This window comes from Nicotiana tabacum, chromosome 12, assembly GCF_000715075.1.
Source record: "Nicotiana tabacum cultivar K326 chromosome 12, ASM71507v2, whole genome shotgun sequence".
In the NCBI taxonomy this organism is placed as follows: Eukaryota; Viridiplantae; Streptophyta; class Magnoliopsida; order Solanales; family Solanaceae; genus Nicotiana; species Nicotiana tabacum.
In genome coordinates, this window is record NC_134091.1 from 11,120,308 (window position 1) to 11,144,453 (window position 24,146).

At 39.5% G+C, this 24,146-nt stretch overlaps 1 protein-coding gene across 1 annotated transcript; it reads left to right on the forward strand.

The window, feature by feature from the left end:
* Positions 1-18,338: 18,338 nt before the first annotated feature.
* LOC107788868 (sugar transporter ERD6-like 6) lies at positions 18,339-23,463 on the forward strand. Its single transcript, XM_016610597.2, has 18 exons — positions 18,339-18,840; positions 19,460-19,522; positions 19,601-19,690; positions 19,801-19,860; positions 19,964-20,029; positions 20,131-20,196; positions 20,286-20,361; positions 20,519-20,583; positions 20,673-20,765; positions 20,900-20,980; positions 21,065-21,149; positions 21,460-21,506; positions 21,660-21,722; positions 21,801-21,860; positions 21,959-22,024; positions 22,119-22,178; positions 22,423-22,537; positions 23,051-23,463. The coding sequence occupies exons 1-18, from the start codon at positions 18,640-18,642 to the stop codon at positions 23,161-23,163; spliced, it is 1,470 nt and encodes a 489-aa protein (XP_016466083.1). The 5' UTR covers positions 18,339-18,639; the 3' UTR covers positions 23,164-23,463.
* Positions 23,464-24,146: the final 683 nt, after the last annotated feature.

A 24,146-nucleotide genomic window follows, 5' to 3' on the forward strand; every position in this document is an offset into this window, starting at 1 on the left:
TACTCTTTCTCATGTCCATTATCTTCTGTATTTTCCTTGTTAGATTCTGATGTATAGAGACACTAGATTTTTCCTTCTGTAGTTTTTGATTCACGATGTTCCGAGTTTTGGGATTTGTTGTGTATTTTTGAATAGTTGGTTAAATTTATATTTTTATTTCACTATTCCGCAAAAATGTTAGGCTTACCTAGTTATAGAGACTAGGTGCCGTAACGATGTCACGCGGAGGGGAAATTGGGTCGTGACAAAGGGCCGATCAGGGGCCGATATCGACCATATAGTGAAGACCACAAGGTTAATGAATCGAGACGTAACCCCATACAAGGCAATAAAAGAAGTGATTGGGGCCAAGGGTCTCGGGGCTGATGAACAGAAATAGGTTCGATAGGCCTACCGAACCCAAGGAAGCACCATGGTTATCGGAGTATAACTTCAGCATCGATGCATCCGCCATCATGTCAGCTATCAGACGCATCAAAGAAACTAAATGGCCTCGACCCATGCAGACTGATATTGCCTAGAGGAATCCCAATCAAACGTGCGAGTATCATGGAACCCATGGCCACAAAACGGAAGATTGCAGGCAACTAAGAGAGGAGGTAGCCCGGTTATTTAATAAAGGGCACCTTCGAGAGTTTTTAAGCGACAAGGCCAAAAACCATTTCAAAAACAGGGATTTCGGTAGACAAAACGAATAGGAAGAACCACAACACACCATCCATATGATCATCGGTGGTGTCGATACCCCTCAAGGGCCGATACTTAAATGTACTAAGACATCGGTTATGAGAGAGAAGCGACCTCGAACTCAGGATTACGCACCCATAGGAACCATGTCCTTTAATGATGAAGATGCAAAAGGAGTCATGCAACCTCACAACGATGCACTGGTAATATCTGTACTTATGAATAAAACTAAAGTTAAGCATGTGTTAATTGATCCAGGTAGCTCGGCCAATATTATTAGATCGAAGGTCATAGAACAACTCGGTCTACAGGACCAGTTCGTACCTGCAGCCCTGGTGCTGAACGGATTCAATATGGCATGTGAAACTACCAAAGGCGAGATAATTCTGACGATAAATGTAGCCGGGACCATCCAAGAAATGAAGTTCCACGTAATCAAAGGCGATATGAGGTACAATGCCCTTTTTGGAAGGCCATTGATCCACAATATGAGAGATGTACCTTCGACCCTCCACCAGGTTCTTAAATTCCCAACATCGGAGGGAGTCAAAACAGTGTACGGAGAACAACCGGCCACAAGAGAAATGTTTGCCATCAAAGAAGCAATTCTGATATCCTCGCCTTCATCAACAAAGGGGTCAAACTCGTAGGGGGAACGTGATGCCAAATAGCAATCACAGACGTTAGCTTCGACCCAACTAGAAAATCAAAAGATTGACGAAGATGATGAGCAAGGGATCTATCGATCCATCGTGGTCCCCGATGATTCCGACGCTACCCAATCATCGGTCAAAGAACTGGAGCAAGTCATACTAATCGAATATCTGCCCGAACGAAAGGTATACCTGGGAATGGGTTTAACCCCCGAACTCGGGAAAAAGCTTATTCTATTTCTTATTGATAACATAGATTATTTTGCTTGGTCCCATTTAGACATAATAAGGATCCCGCCGGATATAACGATGCATCGGTTAAACCTGGACCCTAGGTTCAAACCAATGAAGAAAAAGAGAGGACCCAGTTCGAAGTAAAGCACGCATTCATAAAAGGACGAGGTAACTAAACTTCTCAAAATAGGGTCCATTCGGGAGGTAAAATATCCCGAATGGTTAGCCAATGTAGTTGTAGTCCCTAAAAAGGGAACAAACATAGAATGTGTGTAGATTATAAAGATATAAACAAGGCATGCCCCAAAGATTCTTTTCCGCTGCCTAACATCGATCGCATGATCGATGCCACGGCCGGCCACGAGATCCTTACTTTTCTCGATGCCTATTCCGGGTATAATCAAATCCAAATGAACCTAGAGGACCTAGAAAAAACTTCATTTATCACCAAGCAAGGAAAATATTATTATAATGTAATGCCCTTCGGGCTAAAAAATCCAGGAGCTACTTACCAACGCCTAGTAAATAAAATGTTCGAGGAACAAATAGGTAAATTGATGGAAGTTTATATTGATGACATGCTAGTTAAGTCCATGCGCGCAGAGGACTATTTGGCTCATTTGCAGGAAACATTCGAGATTTTAAGGAAATACAACATGAAGCTCAACTCCGATAAATGTGCTTTTGTGGTCGGTTCGGGCAAGTTCCTTGGCTTCATGGTATCGAATCGGGGGATCGAGATCAACCCCGATAAAATCAAGGTCATCGAAGACATCACCGTCGTAGACAGTGTAAAAGTCATGCAAAGGCTAACCAGAAGGATAACTGCCTTAGGCCGATCGAAGTCGTCGGATCGAAGCCACCGATTTTTCTCTCTACTAAAAAAGAAGAACAATTTTGCCTGGACCTCGGAATGCCAACGGGCATTAGATGACGCGATACCTATCGAGCTCACTGCTGCTTCACACTCCGAAGGTAGATGAGAAACTTTACTTGTACTTGGCGGTATCGAAAATAGCGGTAAGTGGTATCCTAGTTCGAAAAGAGCAAGGTACGCAATTTCCCGTTTATTATGTAAGTCGAACCTTAGGGGAAGCAGAAACTAGATATCCACACTTAGAGAAATTAGCACTTGCACTGAAAAACGCCTTTAGAAAGTTAAGACCATACTTTCAATGTCACCCCATATGCACATTAACTATTTACCCACTTCGTAATATTTTGCACAAGCCCGAACTATCGGGCCGATTGGCCAAATGGGCCGTCGAACTCAGTGGGTACGATATCGAATATCAACCCCGGACGGCCATCAAGTCTCAAATTTTAGCGGACTTCGTAGCCGATTTCACGCCAACCCTCGTACCCGAAGTTGAAAGGGAACTCTTGTTAAAATCGGGTACATCATCAGGGGTATGGATCCTCTTCACAGACGGTGCTTCGAATGTGAAGGGGTCTGGGCTAGGAATCGTTAGAAGCCGCCCACGAGTAGCACTATTAGGCAATCTATCAAAATTACTAGGTTAACTAACAACGAGGCCAAGTACGAGGCCATGATTGCAGGTCTCAAGCTAGCTAACAGCTTGGGAGCAGAAGTCATTGAATCTAAGTGTGACTCTTTACTGGTGTTAAACCAAGTAAACTAAACCTTCAAAGTTCGAGAAGATAGAATGCAAAGGTATTTGGACAAACTGCAGGTAACTTTGCACCGTTTCAAGGAATGGACTTTACACCATGTACCTCGAGAACAAAATAGTGAGGCTGATGCACTTGCAAATTTGGGGTCATCGGTCGAGGAAGATGAGATCAACTCGGGGACTGTCATTCAACTCTCGAGATACGTAATCGAGGAAGGTCACGTTGAGATAAACTCCACAAGTCTAACATGGGATTGGAGAAATAAATATATAGAATACTTCAAGAACGGGAAACTTCCATCGGACTTAAAGGAATCAAGAGCTCTACACACAAAAGCTGCACGGTTCACCTTATCCAATAATGGAACGCTGTTTAGAAGGATGTTCGATGGTCCACTGGCAATATGTTTAGGACCGCGAGATACCGACTATATCCTACGTGAGATTCATGAGGGCACTTGTAGAAATCGTTCCGGTGTCGATTCATTAGTCCAAAAAATAATCAGAGCAGGATACTATTGGATTGATATGGACAAAGATCCAAAGAAGTTTGTTCGAAAATGTGATAAATGTCAAAGGTTTGCACCGATGATCTATCAGCCCGGAGAGCAACTTCACTCAGTCCTATCCCCACGGCCATTCATGAAATGGGGAATGAATATCGCCGGCTCTCTGCCATCTGCCCCAGGTAAAGCTAAGTTCATTTTATTTATGACTGACTAGTTCTCTAAATGGGTTGAAGCACAGGCGTTCGAGAAAGTGACAGAGAAAGCGATTATAGACTTCATCTGGGATCATATCGTATGTCGATTTGGGATATTCGCCAAAATAGTATGTGACAATGGAAAATAATTTATAGACAGCAAAGTGACGAAATTCCCCAAAGACCACAAAATAAAAAGGATATTATCAACACCGTATCACCCTAGTGGGAACGGATAGGCCGAATCGACAAACAAGACTATCATTCAAAACCTAAAGAAAAGGTTGAACGACGCTAAGGTGAAATGGAGAGAAATTCTACCCGAAGTTCTTGGGGCATATCGAACAACATCAAAGTCCAGTACGGGGGCAACCCCATTCTCCTTAGTATATGGCTCCAAAGCCTTGATTCCGGTCGAAGTCGGGGAACCCAGTGCCAGGTTTCGACATACAACAGAAGAGTCAAATCACGAGGCTATGAATACTAGCCTCGAATTATTGGATGAAAAATGAGAAGCCGTTCTCGTCCGAATGGCCGCCTAAAAGCAGCGGATTGAAAGATACTATAATAGAAGAACCAATCTCCGCCATTTTAAAATCAGGGACTTAGTGCTAAGGAAAGTCACCCTCAACACCCGAAATCCAAATGAAGGAAAACTGGGTACGGACTGGGAAGGACCGTATCAGGTCCTCGAAGTCGTCGGTAAAGGATCTTATAAGCTCGGTATAATAAACGACAAGCAACTACTAAGCAATTGGAACGTGTCGCACCTAAAACGGTTCTACTGTTAAGGTACAATATCCTATGTTCATTTATATTTCGAAATTAACCCTTGCATGTGTTCGATCAAAAGCAGGAATGGATCATTCGGCTCGAAGCCTTCAGGCCTTAAAGCACGCGTTGCACTCTTTTTCCCTTTGACCCTTTTTTGTCCCAAATAGGTTTTTCGGCAATGTTTTTAACGAGAAAACCATTGATCGTGCTAACTTAGAACAATTCAACAGTATCCGGGGCCTCTTTACAATCAACCTCGAATACTGTGGGGCATTACCCTCGAATATATCAAGTTGGATTATCAGGTTCGAAGCAAGAAAGTTACTTCATGAGAATAGGGTTTCGATAGGAAAAATTGTAAGAGTCAAATGGTCAAAACAAACCATGCTCATGTAGTTTGCTCGACCCCTGGTACAGAACATAAACACATGTATAATGACATGAAGGGAATTTTTTACCGATATCTCATATCTCAGAATCCATCCTCTATTTTGTGATCTATTATGCAAACAGGCTTAAGGGCCGACCATTACCCCATGAATCAGGGACTGCCAACCGAAAAATCAATGAGATCAAGTCCCACTAATCCTACGGGCTACTTCACTTCGAGTTCGAGTAATCACTCACTCGACCACTAAGCCTACGGGATACTCTTATTTCGAGTTCGAGCAAGCACTCACTCGACTACTAAGCTATTGGCTACTCTTATTTCGAGTTCGAGCAATCACTCACTTGACCACTAAGCCTACGGGATAATCTTATTTGAGTTTGAGCAATCACTTACTTGACCATTAAGCCTACGGGCTACATCATTTCGAGTTCGAGTAAGCACTCACTGGACTACTAAGCCTACGGGCTACTCTTATTTCGAGTTCGAGCAATCACTCACTCGACCACTAAACCTACGGGCTACACTTATTTCGAGTTCGAGCAATCACTCACTCAACTACTAAGCCTACAGGCTACTCTTATTTCGAGTTCGAGCAATCACTCACTCGATCACTAAGCCTACGAGCTACTCTTATTTCGAGTTCGAGCAATCACTCACTCGATCACTAAGCCTACGGGCTACTTTTATTTTGAGTTCGAGCAATCACCCACTCAACCACTAAGCCTACGAGCTACTCTTATTTTGAGTTCGAGCAATCACTCACTCAACTACTAAGCCTACGGGCTACATCATTTCGAGTTTTAGCAAGCACTCACTCGACTACTAAGCCTACGGGCTACTCTTATTTCGAGTTTGAGCAATCACTCACTCGATCACTAAGCCTACGGGCTACTCTTATTTCGAGTTCGAGCAATTACTCACTCAAGTACTAAGCCTACGGGCTACTCTTATTACGAGTTCGAGCAATTACTCACTCGACCACTAAGCCTATGGGCTACTCTTATTTCGAGTTCGAGCAATCACTCACTCGACCACTAAGCCTATATGCTACTCTTATTTTGAGTTTGAGCAATCACTCACTCACCACTAAGCCTACGAGCTACATCATTTCGAGTTTGAGCAAGCACTCACTCGACTACTAAGCTTACGATCTACTCTTATTTTGAGTTCGAGCAATCACTCACTCAACCACTAAGCCTACAAGCTACCGATCGAGGCCAAACCTACACCACTATAGAGTAGCGAGGATGGTTGATGCAGTTTTATCCAACGAGGTCGGGATCGATTTCCATAGGGAGTTAGTTTGGCTTGGAGTTGGGTATCTAACTAATCTAGATGTTCTTGTTGTTCCTAATTGCACTTTCAAACTTTGTTGCGATTGATTCTATTCTAATTTTATACTATTGTATGCTGAGTGTAATTGGTGAAAGTTTTCAAGTGTTAAAAGGCACTAGGGAAGTGACTTCCGCCTAGGTGAGTATCTAATGGGTATCAAGAATCTAGGATAAGCTTGTTATGATTGGGGTCATGATATAACCATCACACATAAGTGCTCACTCTATACCTCTCGGTAATTTAAGTGACTTTGCTCGATTTGGCTTTCTCAAGCCCAAACGGTTGTTCATACAATACAAGTGAAATTGGCTCAGGTAGGGTATTACTATCTCTAGGTTTAACCCTTTAATTGGGGCTATCAATCTCTTGAGTTCATCCCAATTCCTTGTTAGCCTAATTTTCCTCGATTTAGTCCCTCTTTGTCAAGAAGAGCCTAAGTCATAAAGGCATGAGTAAGTGTTTACAACCACTAATTCTACAATTTTAGCATGAATTAGGCTAAATATCACTAACCCATAAACAATTAAGCCCTAAAATTCAAGATCCATTAAATACCCACACTAGAGTTGGGTCACAACCCTAGCTATGGGGTCTAGCTACTCATAATAACAACAGAAAACAAAGATAAAGATGAAATATAAGCCATAATATTAAAGTACAAGATGAAAATCTAAAATTTGAAGGTAAATCTACTCTAAAATTGCCCAAAAGGGAAAAACCAACCGTTCACGTGCTCTGCTAAAAAAACTTTACCTAAAATTGATAAAAGGATCTATTTATACTAGGCTGAAAATTCCGGACAAAAATGCCCATGCAAAGGTTTCGCGGACGCGTAATTTTGACCGCGTCCACACTTGGGCTTTCGCGGCCGCGTAATAGTGAGTGCGGTCTGCATTTCTTCATATCTGGGCCTGGGTAGATCTTCGTTTTGCAGACCGCATAATATTCACCGCGTTCGCGTGAGATTCTTTCGCGGCCGCGTAATTTGGATGCGGACCACCTTCTTCATTTATGCCCAGCTTGCAAAGTCTCTGAATATCGACAAACGCTGTCCGCTAAATTCCAACCGTGATCGTGCTAGTCACTTCGCGGTCGTGTCTTTCTACCGCTCTCAGCGCTCAATTTTAGTGCTCAAAACAGCCTCTCTGAATCTCTATTTCGCGGTCCACGGAATAATGGCCGCCTTAGCAATGATAATTTCGCGGCCGCCCTTTTCTATCGCAGTCCGCGTTCCACTGTATTGGTCCAAACTTGGTTTATGTTCAAGTTTGACTCCTTTATGAGTTGGTTATGGCTTCTTTGGCTCATTTCAAACAAAACCCTACAAGCAAGCACATTAAGTTAGTTTTCGGGAATACCTTCACGTATTTTTGGCCCAAAACTTACGTAAAAGAGAGCAAATAATAGGCTAAAATCCCTGCTTATCAACTCCCCTAAACTTAAGTTTTTGCTTGTCCTCAAGCAAACAAGGTAATTCCCACCTCCACAAGAAAAATAAATGAAAATTTCAGTTGTCCTAAGGTGACTTCATCAAGCATCAATTGGGAGTAACAATGATCCTCAACACAAATGCATTATCAACAACATCATGCTATGACTTTTTGAGTTCCATAGTTTTAATGTGATACAAAAGCATCAGTAGTTGACTCAATTCATCAAGGAAGCTCGCTTTCTCATGTAGGTCATTGTGGATCCCAAACTCCACCTCCTCTACTCTCCATGAGCAAATCTCACTTTATAGAATGTGACACTCAAAACAAGGATTGTAAAGAAGTGCGCTCATCACTCTCAAAAGAATGGTACAAGTCCGGCTCTAAGTACTATAAGCTTGTCCCTTATGTAAATCACCACTAATATAAGCTCACTCAACTTGAAATCATATAGGGCTTTAGCGGGATGTAATGAAGGCTTTTTGGATCAAGGTAGGACATAATGAACTATGATGGTTTCATCTTTCCTTAAGCACTCTATTTTCTCATTTCGGTTCATACTTTCTTGACTCTTTGAGTCATTTTCTTCTTCCTCACAATCGTTTTTATCCTTTTCTCATCTTTCTTGTTCATGACAATCATTTTTCTCCTTTTCTCATCATTCCATGCCTTTCAACATTATTTTCTTTGAATCCCTTTAACCTTTTCTTTCTTTTTGACATATTTCCTTTTAACTCTTTATCCTTTTCTTTGCCTTTCCTTTTCATCAATTCTTTTTGTTCTTTGTACCTTTTATCACTTTGAAATTCCTCGTCTCTCCCCCAAACTTATGCTTTTTCTAATTGCTCATCATGAATGCTAAGGAAAGATTGGGTGCCAAGAGAGGGTCATTATAAAACGGGCGAAGGCTTGTAATGTGGCTATTAAATGAAAAAAGGCTTAGGCTCAAAGAGATTGACTAGGGATATCATATTGGTAGGCTACGGAAGCATTCACAGTTCAAATGGGACCAAGTAGAGTCTACAATCACTTCTCAAATCGAGCTACACTTAGAATTTCGCCAAGACAAACATTCAGGGCAAGTTCTAGACTTATTGGCACGGGACTTGGACTTGCAATTCAATACCTCACCTCTCTCTCAAGCTAATGGATTGTTAAAGAGAATAGAGTCGAGGGCCCACAACAACCCTAGCTAAGATTGAATATCACAGATGGCTCAAAGAAACCACTTGATGATAGTTTTAATCAACTCAAGAGTCTAAAGGTCACAACTAGAGCTATTCTTTGTCAATCAACTTGTTTCTAACCATGAGGTCGAAGGTAAATGTGTTAGTACCAAGTGAAGCCTGCTTGAGACACTTTTATTCATTACTACTACATATCAGAGCAAAAAGAAAAACAGACTCAATCCCTTAAGTGGGTTGTCACATCATCCATCGTTGGGAAGAGCCACCCGGTTCACACAATATCCATCTTTGAAAAGAACCGTGGCACTAAGAAAACCAAAGGCTTATTGATCACGCAAACAATGTGAAAAGAATCTAAAAACTCAAAAAGAAGCTACTAAAGGAAATAAGAAGCTAAGCTATTAAGGAAAAATACAAAAGAAGTTATAAAGTAAAGTATGGAAAGTAAAATGAATATGTACAATAATGGAGTGAACCGAATATATACAAAGTAGAGATGAATGTATACATGGAATGATAAAGTTATATACATACCAAAAGTGAAAAATAACGAAAGTGAAAATAACGATAAGTAAAAATAAAGAAAAATAGTATCATAATTATTACATGCCAGTCATCAAATCAAAATAAGACCACAACACCCCCCCCCAAAAAAAAAAAAATAAAATAAAAGATAGTATTGTCCTCAATGCTAAAAGCAAAAATAAGATTAGGGAAGGGATAGAGAGAAAAGAAAACTCCCTATGTGGTCTCTGTCTACATGGGGTCAGGCTCACTAGTGGGGACCTCGGACTACATAAGATCATCAACTCCCTTCGGGTCCTCTAACTGTATCTCCAGGACCTCTGACTGGGGCATCACAAACCCTCTCACCGGCTCTCTGTCAGCCTCCTGCTCTAATGCCTGTGTTGTCTGTGATGCAGGGCCAGTCTCCTCCATAAGCAGGTCCAGTGGAATATCTCCGGTAGAAGTGAACTTCTCTACCTCCTTCTTCAGCAGCTCCACTAACTCTTTTGAAACTTGAGTCTTCTTCATCCTTTTGAACTGCTTGCCCAGCTCCTTGATCACCTTCCCATGAGTATCTAATGTCTCCAGGATTTTCTTTTGGTTGTCCAGGAGCTTCTTCTGGTTGTCCAGAAGCTCCTTCAATGAATCTTCCACTTACCTGAAGCTATGCTGGGGCTGCCTGTGCTGCGACTGCACTGGATAAGACAGACAGCTTTGATGTAGCTGCCTGCAACCAATTGTTGATATTGGATAGCATCTGAGAGACCCGCAGTGAAGTCTGAGGATATGCGGAAGATGAGGGCATAAATAATGGGGCTGTGACAGATGGCCCGGATGAGGGAGGTAGCATAGCAGCCGAAGAACCCTCTGCTGTGGAAGGCTCAGAACCAGTGGCCACTACCCCTAGCTCTTCAGACTAGCCAGTGGAGGTAGTGGCTTTGCCTTTGGACTTCGGGTTGTCTGCTCCCTGAAGGCTGTACCTAGAGAAGGGCCTTTTTGGCTTCACCTTCGTGTCAAAGTGTCTCCCCTCAACCCCCTGGTCCTCTAGGTACATAGTGATGAAATTGGGGTAAGGGTAGGACCTTTCTTCCTTCCCGGTTGCCTTAGATATGTTCTGGGCCGTGAGGTTCCCCACATTTATTGGGTACCCTGCCATGATGGACGCTATGAGGATCGACCGGGAGAATGGAATGTCACTGTCATGCTGGCATGGATCAAGGCGGCTGCAGACGAAGGTGCACCACCCTTTGGCTACAAAGCTAAGGGTGTTTCTGGCAATTGAGACTCCCGGTGTAAGCCAGGCCGGTGTTGTCCCAGGTATGGCTATCACCTCTGCTACCTATGGATGGGCTGCTTCATCTAATGCCAACTTCTGTATGTATAGAGCAGCGTCTACATTATCAAATCCGACATATGTATTCAAAGTTTTGCCATCGAACCGGATCTTCTTATTTCGTACCTTAGTCACATAGGTACCCTTTTTTATGTGGGCAATATTGGCATATAATTCCTTGACTAGGTACTCATTTGCTTCCGGCAACTTGCTAGTGAAGAATTTCCACCCCACTCTTTCATCAAATTATCTCTTCACATTCGGGTTGTGAGGGAGAAGGTCTCTTTTTATGAAATGTCGCTCAAGGGTGAGCGACCTTTGTGGCCATCATTCCCGGAATTTGTGGTAGGCCTTCTAACTCACGAACCTATCTTGCCATACTGTCGGCTTTCTTGATCTAATCAACCCCTCTCATGGGTATCACCTCCTCTCCTGTCATCCGGAACCTCTTCTTCATCATCAATATCAATAAGAGCAGCTGTTGAGGCCGGAGTTGCAGCAGGTGGGGGAGATGGTGCTGAAGTCTCACTACATCCTTCTGAGCCATCAGACGACTCAGATAGGGAGGTGGGTTGATTGACGAGACGGAAAGTTTGAGATTGAGCCTCAGGTTGTTATGCAGATTCTCCCTCGGAAATCTCCCAGGAAATGAGGTATTCACTAGTGTCTGAGGAGTCAGCCTGAGGTCTCATAGGTGGGGCCTTTTTGCTAATAATCTTCTGAGGTACTAAGGGTGTAGTCTGCTTCCCTTTGCCTCAGCCTCGGGAGGATTCTCCCCTCCCTTTTGATTTGTGGGGACCACCACGAGATCACACCATTATCTGCACACACAATTAGTGAAAGATCATTAGTATTTTGGTTCAATGAATCCTTAAAGAAATGCAGATGAAATGAAACAGTGCTTCCCAAAATAGTGCACCGCGGACCGTGAAAAAATAGGCGCGGCCGCGGAAGAGCCATCGCGGACCGCGTAAAAATGGGCGCGGCCACGAGGAGGTTGGACTCAGACTACCAACTCTCTAATCATGGTCTTCTGCGGACCGCGGAATTTGGGACGCGGCCGCAAAAGATCAAATGCGGACCGCGTAAAAATGGACGTGGCCGCGAAAGAAATTGCCAAACTCTCTGTAACTCATGAGCGCGAACCATGAATTTTGGACGCAGCCGCGTAAGTTCAAATGCGGACCACGAAAAAATCACCGCGTCCGCGAACATGCAACCATACTCAGCTCTCACAAATTAAAGAATGTGGACCGCGTAAAATGGACCGCGGTCTGCGAAGTTTAAACAAAACGGGCACTGGCACATTTGAAACCTAGGGTTTTCACTAAGTGCAAAAATTAATGCAATTAACATGCCTAGTTAATAACCCTATCCCCCATTAGGCATGTAAAATAATTACCCACATGAATTTAAGCATCAATTAAGCATGATTTTGAGATTGTGGCATGTATTAAACCTTAACTAAAAAGAAAAATTAAAACTAGAAGAAAAGAAAAGAAAGAGATAAAATCAATGCAAAGATTTGAGCATACCAGTTGTGAAATTGTAGAGGAAAATGGATTCTTGATTTATATGAAATGAGATTGACAGTCAAAGAAGATGAAGATGAACAGTGCTTTAATGTGGTGAAAGTTTTAGGTTCGAAAAGTATAAAAGTCCTAAGGACTTTCTATTTATACCAAACTGATGGGGACTCACCGACTTAACTTAGCGCGGTCCGAGCTATAATACCCCGTAATTATGTACTAGTGCCATATAAGGTACCACATGACCATGATATCAAGATGTATAAAGTGTGTTAAAAGTGAGTAGTATTTTGAGTAACTTGAGATAATTCTTGATTATGTGGGTAATTGGTTAATTATTATTGGTTCATGGGAGATTAATTAGTTAATTAAGGAATTAGTGAATAATTAATTAAGATTTTGGATAAAGCCTAAAAGGCCCAACGTGGCAGCAAGTCTAATGGGGTGTTAAGTGACTCTTTGATTTGTATACTATGTGGCATATTTAGAAAAATGGCTCACCAAGTCATCCACAAGAGTGGGCCCACAAAACCCCAATTTTAAGTGACTTTCCCATATGCTTAGCTTATGCTTATGCTTGCTTACTAACGGCTGAAAGCTCAAAACAAAGAGTTTATATGAAATCTTCACCAAAAGTAATAAATTGAAGCTCAACAATTCGTATGAAAATGTAGCAGCGTGAAATCGCGATTTTACGGGAGTACTGTACAATCTTTCTCAAGAATATTATACGGATTTTTCTCTAATTCGATCCGTCATTACGTGTTCTTTGTAAAAGACGTGTGTTAGAGGGATTGTCAAGAGAACCGGTTCAGGTATGTTAAGGCTATCCCTTCTTTCTTTTGGCATGATCCAAATGATACAAATGAAATGAGAAAAATACGCGCAACTTTCATAAATGACTCTATTCATAGAATTACTAGGGGTGTCTATATTCTTGATTCCTCATGTGTCTTATTATTCTATCATCTGTTCATGGGTCTCAGAAAATACATAAGTTGATAAGTTTATTTTATGACATTAATCAGAGGCACAATGATCGTATGATGTTCCGAGAGATTTTATTGACGTACTTCTCATGCATTGCATTCATTTATACATGTACATTGACCCATGACCAGATGACATTATATACGGGTATATATATGTATATTATATGTATATGGGATACAGGAAAAGGATATGGCATTATATATGCACCACCACCTGATCAGCTGGTATACGTTGATGATTTGCCCACAGTGGCCGAAATAATATGATGGGATGCCCTCAGAGGATTGATGATGTTATAAACACATATACCTATGCATGATATGACATTTATACGCATATGCATTACATTATAAAAATGAAATGATTCACACAGCTATGCAGACGTACATGTCGAGTCTTTTACTATATGTTTCTCTCATATCTATTATTTACTGATTTTCATTTCTTATATACTCGGTACATTATTTGTACTGATGTCCCTTTTGCCCGGGGATGCTGTGTTTCATGCCCGCAGGTCCCGATAGACAGATCGAGAGTCCTCCAAGTAGGCTATCAGCTCAGCGGAAGATGTTGGTGCGCTCCATTTGCTTCGGAGTTGCTTGTTTGGTCAGTATGATTTAGACGTATATTGTTTGGTATGACGGGGCTCTGTCCCGACCTTTATGACAATTATGTATTCTTAGAGGCTTGTAGACAGATGTCATGTACGTAAAAGATTGTATGGCTTTGTCGGCCTATGTTCAGTGTACGAGTGGTTATTTTGGTCTTAGAGGCCCATATATCTTATGTATAAGTTGGTATTACATGTTGTATTCTACCTATCTCACGGCAGCCTCTCCGACTCAGTTATCTATGATAGTATGATACAAAAAGATACGTTATGTTATTACTCAGTTGAGTAAGGTACCGGATCCCCATCGCGGCCCATCGGTTTGGGTCGTAATATGGATCCTCGAAAGTAGAGGCCCTTTTCCTCTTATGGTCCTTCGTCGGTTTCGGGACCTGGGCCGGCGTCTCTTCCTCACCAGACGGGGGCCTCAAAACCGCATCTTTATCCAGGCCTACACACTAGAAAATTGGTTAAGTATATGAAAAATATTTCGGTCGGACTATCAAAGACTTAAAAATAAAAGCTTACCATGATTTTTGGCCTCCCATCGACCTTTTGACAAATCACCCCACGAGCGCTCGGCATATGTAGAGGTCGAAGCTAGGTCCCGTACCCAGCTCTTAAGGTTAGGAATTGCACCGGGTATCCAACGAACCGCTGCATCGCAAAATGGGATATCGACGAGAAAGAAATGAAGGGGCAAAACAACAGGAGATAACAACAGAAGTATACTTATGCTTCATGTTCCATTCCTCCGGAAATGGCATGTTCTCGGCCAGAATTAGTTCCAAAGTCTTCACTCGAACGAACCTACCCATCCGGCCTTGATCATTGTCCTCATCGATGCTCGAGAATAGCACATTGATAGCCCGGCGCTGGAGTTTTATTAACCCGCCTCGAAAGAGGCGGGGGCTGTACAATCTAATAAGATGGTCGAGGGTGAAAGGCATCCCCTCGATTTTGTTCAAAAAGAAGCATATCAGAATAACGATCCGCCAAAAAGAATGATGGATTTGCCTAGGGTTATTATGTATTGACGACAAAAATCGATGACAACATGGTCGAGGTTGCTTAACGTGAAAGAGTAGGTATACATACTTAAAAATCCTTTCATATGGGTAGTAATATCTTCCTCGGGAGCCGGGATTACCACTTCTTTGTTCTTCCAGTTGCAATATCTCCATATATGTTCGAGATGCCCCTCGGTTATCGAGCACATATACCTTGATATTGGCTCGTATCGACCGGGAACCGACGAGCCTTTGTCGATCTTAAAATCGGAGGTAAGAACACACGCCCCGGGAACACACTCCTCAGGCCTTGGCTCCACCGGTATTTTATCGACGGCAGGCTGTGAAGTAGAAGCTTTTTTTTTTTTAGGAACGATTTTAGATGTTTTCGCCATTTTTGATTTAGAGATGGAAAATGGAAGGAGATGACAAAATGTGGTGTTTTGAAGAAAGATTTTGTAGTGAAAATCACAGAAGAAAGATATTTGCAGAAAAATCACAGACTTACAGATGAACTCAGAAGTTACGAGAAAGAGCTTAGAAAATTTTGGAAGTTGGAGGCGTAAAAGTAGTAAATGGTAAAAAGGGGGCTATTTATAGATTGAGCAACGGCGATTCAATATCAGCAGTGGCCGACCAGTGCCTGACACGCATGTAATGCCTTGGTAAACTGAACCGACGGGACAACTATCACGTACGTCATAGTCGGGCTCGATGCAAACGTTAATGTATATATTATCGAGCCGTTGAAAAATCATATCGTTTCTCGCCACATCCTTCCCGAGAAACGAGGGGACTATCTGTATACGGTTAAAATCGTTTTTAACCTTCGTACGATCGGTGAAGACGGGTCGAAGAGCGTCTTCATAATATCGAGGTGAGATTTGAAGAAGGCACGAATGAGCTTCGAGTTTCGGGGTCAGATTAAATACCGAGCTCGACTTCATTATCGAACTCGAGTCCAAATCGAGCTATGATGAGAAGCGATATTATCAAGTTTCAGAGCCAGAGACCAGCCGACTCCGAGCCCGAATCAATACAGGGCCCCGAGTCGGTATCGAGCTCAAACCCGCATCGAGCTCTAAACCTGGAAACCGACCAATACCGAGTCCAATTAAGATCGAGCCAAGAGACAAAAGCTGTTAAAGTCGCACTAAGAGAGAGAATCTCAGCGAAAATTAGGGAAAAACTAATTTATCATGGGTTTTCCACTATGTATTTTTTATGATATCTAAAGTAGGATCCCTCCACTATAAGAGGGAGGGCTATTATTTCTGTAAGGGGATCACGTTATCAATATATTGTAACTCAAATACTATTGAGACATTCTCATATTAAGAGATTATCCTTTTTAGCTTGTTCATAAATCATCTTCCTTTCAACTCGGTTTGTATCTTTTCTTCATAGTCAATATTCGATATTTCTACTTACTCTTTACGATTTGTGTCAAGTTATACCACATACCCTTAGAACTACGTACAAATTCAACTCTATCCATTTTCCGGGTAAACAAAAATATTGGGGTATTATAGTTGTTTTCTTCCTTCTCTAGCCTAACCCAGGCTCTGGCAAGTGTTAAATAAATTTCTCTTTTTCCTTTTTTTTTTAATTTGAAAACATATCGAGATTTAGAATCAATATATTCGGAGTGAATTTGACTTACTATAAGTAAATGTTTTATATTATTTATGTCTATAACTTGAATCGAACATAGTAACTACAAATGCATAGCGTGTATATCTATGATCTATCCATGTCATATTATACTTGTAAGTAGATTTTTTTCTTATGTTTTTTCTTCTTCTTCTTCTACGTAAACTACAACTAGTAGTCCTCCCACCAAGTCGTCTCAATTATTTTTCTAATGTTATAATGGCCTACATTTCTGGATAAGCTTGTAGAATTATACGAATTAATTATTAGTGTTTGAGTTATCTAAATTTTCTCTTTGTTCTTTTCTTGATAGGCCATTGAGCGCCGCGTTGATATATTTTTTTCATTGCATTATTATATCAGCAAAGCATAGATTAATCTTTTTACTCCTATTCGTCTTTTTCTTCATATCCTGTGTAATTATTTCTCTCTCTTGCTACTTAGATTTGAAAGTATTTGCATATTTAAAAAGGGTCATGTTTGATGTGTTATTATATTAGCATAAGCTAGGTCAGCTAATATATAATTAAAATGAGAGTGCTATATTTTGAAAAAAAAAAATCATCGGTAAGTTGGAAAAAAGAAGAAGGTGGTGTGAATGCGTTTCATAGTAGGAATTCAATGCCTAAATTTCTATTGCAGAAATACTACATTAAGGGGTCAATTTGACTACCGAGATAAGAATATTAATCATAATAAAAAATATAATATTATAAATATCTCATGTTTGATTGTAGGTATTAGTTAATATCAGTATAAAACTTATATTCAAAATAGTGGTATTAGCTATCTTATATATGAGATGGGATAGATAATCTCATGGGATTGCAGAATTATAATCCCATGGAATATTCCAAAACTGAACCAAACAACCCTTAAGGATTTGTGTTGTGCAAATCAACAGGCTGAGTTTTCTTATATTATCACTGTAATCGACATGTAATAACACAGTAGTTACATTTTAATCAGATTTTTGTTGGTAACACTAACGCAGATTTGTTCAGCGGCGTACTTGTTTAAATTTTGCAGCAAAAAATCACTTCCTCTGGAGGCTGGATTGGGAACACCCACTTGGGGTGGCATATATCAGTATTTAAATTTTTAGATAATTTATTGAATTCAAATCATTAAAAATCATATTATACTCACATAATTCCCAATTTTCACACATTATTACTACTGCCTCTGTGATTCTGCCCTTTTCCGAACCCTATAAATAAGGAAAATTTAGTATATGGGGCTGCCTTTTACTTTCATATGAAATGATACAGAAGAAGTTTATTTGACAAAGACGCCCATGGACCATAGCAAGTCCACGTTAAACACAAGAGAAACGAACAGGACAAAGACAAAAAAGAAAGAAAAAAGATAGACCAAAAGTTTTACCCGGGACCAGTAATGGCAAAGTGAATAAAAGAAAACGATTATCTATTAAAAAATTAATTGGATAATAAATCACTTAGAAAATGGACAAACAGGGAATAAATAATGAATTTAATTTTTATATTTATAACACTTTAAATTGGGGTTTTCCAAGTTAGAGAAACTATTAATTCTCCTAAAAGATCAAAAATGATCATATTCAAGAAGTCATGAATAATACAAATATCAATATTATCCGCCGATTAATTTATTTTTATTCATATTTATATATTAAATATGAATAGATTTTTTCGCGACCGGTTTGACACCCGACCTGGTACCCTTGTTATGCCAAGTACATTACAGCCACTGTCTACAGTAATGTACTTTACTTTCTTAATTTAGCTACTGTTGTCATAGTCATAACTATTTTCATTCTATCTTCCGAATCTCTTCAATTATAGCTGTTTAATTCCCTCTTTCTTTGTCTGAAAACAATTAACATCAACATAAATTCTATCACCCTTTCTTTTGTTGTCTAAATATCAAACAATTTCCTTATTCTTGATCTAATAGTTCAAGGATTCAAGAATTGTAAAGGGGTTGACTTAAAAATGAGTTCAGAAGAGAATAATGAAGATGGGAGAGGAGGAGGAGATCTGAGGAAGCCATTTTTACATACTGGAAGTTGGTATCGTATGGGCTCAAGGCAATCCAGTTTGATGGGCTCTTCTCAAGTTATCAGAGATAGCTCTATCTCTGTTCTTGCTTGTGTTCTCATCGTTGCTTTGGGCCCAATTCAGTTTGGTTTTACTGTATTGACATTTCTAATCTCTCAACTCTTTCTTATTCAAGTTCTTTACTTTGTTTTTTATACTATTTGAAACTTCCAGTATGATGCAAAAAGATTAAATTTTTGAATGAAAATGACTTCTTTAGCTTCTTTTATTGTGTAGTGGAATTACAATTTGGGTGAAAGGTTGCATCTTTATTGCCTTATTGGTATTACAATTTGCTATGTCATTCTAATTACTCATAGTTCTCTCATTCAAATTCTTGTCTTTGATTGTGTTGTTAAAGACATGATTAAGTAAATAAAAATGTGCTCTCTCCGGCAGTTTAAGTTCTTAGATGAGATGATGACACTATTTAACATTTGCGACGTGTTTGTTTACCTTCCTAATACACAATGACAATCCTCAAATTTGGTGGAAGATGTTACTTTTCTTGTGGTCAAAGGATCACAATAGGTTAAAGGTTGCATCTTTATAGATTACAGCTTATTATGTCATTTTTAGAACCTGAATTTCTGGAGTTGAAATTTCCTTTTTGTGCCTGCACTTGCTTGGTTGGCCTACCTGATTTATGTTGTTGCAATGGATATTTGCATATGTGTCTCTAGTTGATTAATTGTTGTTTTTGTTGTATTTGAAGTGTGGCTACTCTTCGCCTACGCAAACTGCAATTATGAAAGATCTGAAGCTCACTGTTTCTGAGGTCCGGAAAAGCCATTCTTGCTTTCTATTTTAATTCGGTTTGTTTAGAGCTATTGTTGACTAAAGTTGATCTTTTCAGTTCTCTGTGTTCGGTTCTTTATCAAATGTGGGTGCTATGGTTGGTGCAATATCTAGTGGTCAAATTTCGGAATACATTGGGCGAAAAGGGGTAAGAGATTATTGCATCAAATAAGATTCTTGTTTTTTATTTACTATATTTCTGTGTATTTCCCTTTATTGCTCAAGTGGATTCTCAACTCCTTTTTTGTCCTACTGCAGTCCTTAATGATAGCTGCTTTACCTAATATCATTGGTTGGCTTTCCATCTCATTTGCCAAAGTAAGACATTCTACTCAAAGTGTATGATATGATGCCTCGATAACCTATATTGACATGTATGTGCTTGTATCTCCCATTTATTTGCCCTTCCGATATGGTTCAGGATCCTTCCTTTCTGTACATGGGAAGATTGTTGGAAGGCTTTGGTGTCGGAATAATCTCCTATGTGGTACTATTAAGTTTCTTAAATCTTTTCTAGTTACAGTCATTTAACATACCGACATTGTCAAAACTTAATGCTTTAGCTTCCTGCCTTTTGATTTTTTTTAGGTTCCTGTATATATTGCCGAGATAGCACCTCAAAATTTAAGAGGGGGTCTAGGGTCTGTTAACCAGGTTCGCTGAGTTAGTCACTTACTTTCCTTTAAAGAAAAGTTCTTACGCGTGATAAATTAATCACATGCGTCTTTTCTATCTTGATGTAGCTCTCTGTTACAATTGGGATCATGTTGGCCTATTTACTGGGACTTTTTGTTAATTGGAGGGTGCTTGCTGTTCTTGGTAATGATCATTCCTCTTGAAACCTCTTGTTAATGCTACGTTGTACAGTTATGAAGTCACATTATCTTTTAATGAGCTGGCATATGACCGGGCAGAGCCACAGAGACCTATGGAATTGTTCAATTACGCTTGAACTAAATACTAATTTCTCTTATAGGAACATTGCCTTGCCTAGCACTGATACCTGGACTATTTTTCATCCCCGAATCTCCTCGGTGGTTGGTGAGCTCCATTATATATATATATTTTGCATGATTCCTTTGAGGCTTTAGTTGCTGTTTGCCTCATTTGAATTTCTGTGTGAAACATAGGCCAAAATGGGTTTAACAGAAGATTTTGAAACTTCATTACAAGTTCTTCGAGGGTTTGATGCTGACATTACCAATGAAGTAAATGAAATTAAGGTAAATTATCATATAAAGAAGTTTTGCTATACTAGTTCTCTGAAAAAATGTTATTGCTACACATGCAATTCCATATAGAACTTGTTGCTAAATTTGTATTTAATAGTATAGTGTTTTTTTTTTTGTGTGTGTAGAGGTCTGTAGCATCAACAAGCCGAAGAACAACAATGCGTTTTGCAGATCTCAAACAAAGAAGATATTGGTTACCTCTCATGGTATTTTGACGTCTTATGCTGTCATTGAAGTTTCTTTGTTCTATGCCCCTGTGTTTATCAATCTTTTTAATGTTTCACCTTTAGGTAGGAATTGTGCTACTTATCCTGCAGCAGTTAGGAGGAATCAATGGTGTGATATTCTATTCCAGCAACATTTTCCTATCTGCTGGTACGTAGATATCATTAAACAAACAATTGTATTGTCATCTGTTAAATATGGAAGTAGCTGTAGCATTTGCCTCCTCAAAAAGAAGTGTCATGTTATGTCTGCCGCGTATCATCTATTTCTTTGACATGATCCGCTGCTGGCAAAACTGAATTGTGCTAGATAATACCTCATGAGTACCCTTGAAATAAACTAATTGACTAAGATCGACCTTTTACCTCGTACGCCGGTCCTTCATTTATTTACATCTCTTATGGTCTACAACTTTTTTTATGTGATATAAGTCTCTAATTTAGCTGCCTCAATTTGACAGGTATTTCTTCAAGTAATGCTGCAACTTTTGGTGTTGGTGCTATTCAGGTCCGGCTTCTAAATATTTTTGTCTCTCTTATTTAATTTCCAAGTATGCATATTATTCAGAAAGGAACGGAAAGTTTTCTATTTATGTGTAGCGCTTGCTTGCATTGCTTTTCTGCAGTCAAATTTAATCACTCCGTCATATTATTCATGTAGGTTGTTGCCACTGCAGTTGCAACATGGCTGGTAGATAAAACTGGACGTAGACTTTTATTAATTGTAAGTTTTATAAAAGTCATAACTTATATGCATAGTTTTCTAGCTTTTGTTAAATTACACGGGAAATTCTTTTTGTAGGTCTCATCTACTGGAATGGCTGTTAGTCTCCTAATTGTTGCCGTTTCCTTCTATCTGAAGGTAATTTTGTGGAATAAGTTGCTTTTTGCGTGAAGAAATGAAACTTGAACTGCACTTATCATCTTTCTCATCGTTTGTTATCTTTTGTATTTGATCAGGGTTTTGTATCTGAGGACTCCACCCTCTATGGCGTATTGGGAATATTATCAGTAGTAGGGGTGGTGGTACGTACCCTTCTCGATGTGGACGTCATTCTCTCTTTAAAAGACATGCTTAAAGTAACATATTTTCATTTTTCTAACCAACTTCTCGTTTCAGCTCATGATTATTTCGTTCTCACTCGGAATGGGCCCGATTCCATGGCTTATAATGTCTGAGGTACTTATTTTTTCATTTATCTTGTAACGCTAAATTTCAGCTTGGTATTGAGTTCTCATAGTACCCGCTTCTGAGAACTATATAGTCTGTTGTACTAGACAATTTCTGAGCAATTGAAGTCGGTCCAATTATCTAGGATACTGATCTGGAATGACATGGACGACTGTTGATGGAAATTTTCGTGCTTGCCTTTACGTTGTTAATATATATATTTTTAACTTATTACGTGCATCTGTTATTTTAGATTCTTCCGGTCAAGATCAAAGGCCTCGCTGGAAGTACAGCAACATTAGCCAACTGGTTGTTTTCGTGGGTAATAACAGTGACTGCACCGCTGCTTATGGCTTGGAGCAGTGGAGGTATATCTTTCTCTCCGGCTTACACCACATGTACCTCTTTGTATGCGTATTAGTATAACATCCATCTCTGCTATGTGGCCACGGACATGTATAGCCATTTTGGTCCGCGTAGCATGATACGATTCCCCCATTATGAATACGTGTATTGAAAAGCTTCGGCATTTTCATATGGACTTTTAGAACATGATCATATTGGTAGACCTGAACTGACTCAGGGGTCGCTTGGTATGATGGATAAGCAAAAATAATTCTGGAATAAAAATTTAGTACAAGCTTATCCCTTGTTTGGTTACTAATCCTGGGATATGTTATCCCAGGATTAAAAATAGTACGGAGATAACTTATTCCGCCCAAGGGTGGAATAGTAATCGCAGGGTAAACCAGTAAAATTGACAATCCCAGGATTAATACAACATACCAAACAGTCTATAAAAAATAATACTAGGATAACTAATCCCAACATAACTTATCTTCAACCAAACGACCCCTTAATGTATGTACATATTTTATCAGGAACCTTCACCATTTACATGGTTATGTGTGCTTTCACCGTGGCGTTCGTGGCAATTTGGGTACCGGAGACGAAAGGGAGAACTCTGGAGGAGATTCAGTTTTCCTTCAGATGAAGAATCTTTATTTTCTCACTGTTCTTTTTACTCCCTTGTTTCTCCTTGGTTCTTTTTGTCAACAATATATATTTCCTTTGTGCAAAAGTTTCTATTTTTGGACATGTATAGGAAAAGCTTGTGTGCATTTCAACTTGAGCTTATCAGCCCTTTAAGAATTGTTTTCTTTTGCCGTATTTCTTGTTTGCTTGTTGCTGCAGCTGTAATTTATTAGTATGATTCTTTTTTTTTTGTATATTATAAGGGTGATTATTTCATTCGATTTAAATAATGTGCAAAAAAGGAAAATTTATCCTTCAATTCAGGTGTATTTGTAATCTAACTTTTTTCCTGATAAGCTTTTGTCCTAATGTATGTATGTGAAAAAGTTTGTGGTTGCTGTTTCTTTGAACTTGTATTGCTCTTTTCCAGGGCCTTTTTTTTTTTTTTTTACCATATGAGATGCTGCCACTAATCATCTATGATTTTCCCGAAAAAGAAAATCAGAAATACTTTAAACAATACAAATCTATGAGTTTTAGTGGTTAATTTTATTCCATAATAGAATTTCACACTAAAAATAAGATGCTTGGACTGTTCTAAAATTATGTTACTCTTTTTCTTAGAGTGAATTTTTTCATACTATCACCAAAGGATATGGTTGGATTAATAAGATTCATCTATATTTAATTTGCAGAGGCGGATTAAGGATTTAAATCATATGGATTAAACTTTTAAAGTTTTTGTGCATTGAACTCATTATATTTTTAATATATTTTTAAAGTTATGAGTTCATATCTACTATTTTTGCAATTTTAATGAATTTTTACATATAAATTTTTACTCCACGTTGAAAGTTATGGGTTCAATTGAACCCGTCGGTAACATACGATATTGCCTTCATTGCTGCTCCCCCAGTAGACATTGATGGTATTCGTGAACCTGTTTCAGGGTCTCTACTTTACGGAAACAATAGTATTTCCGGTGCCATTATTCCTACTTTT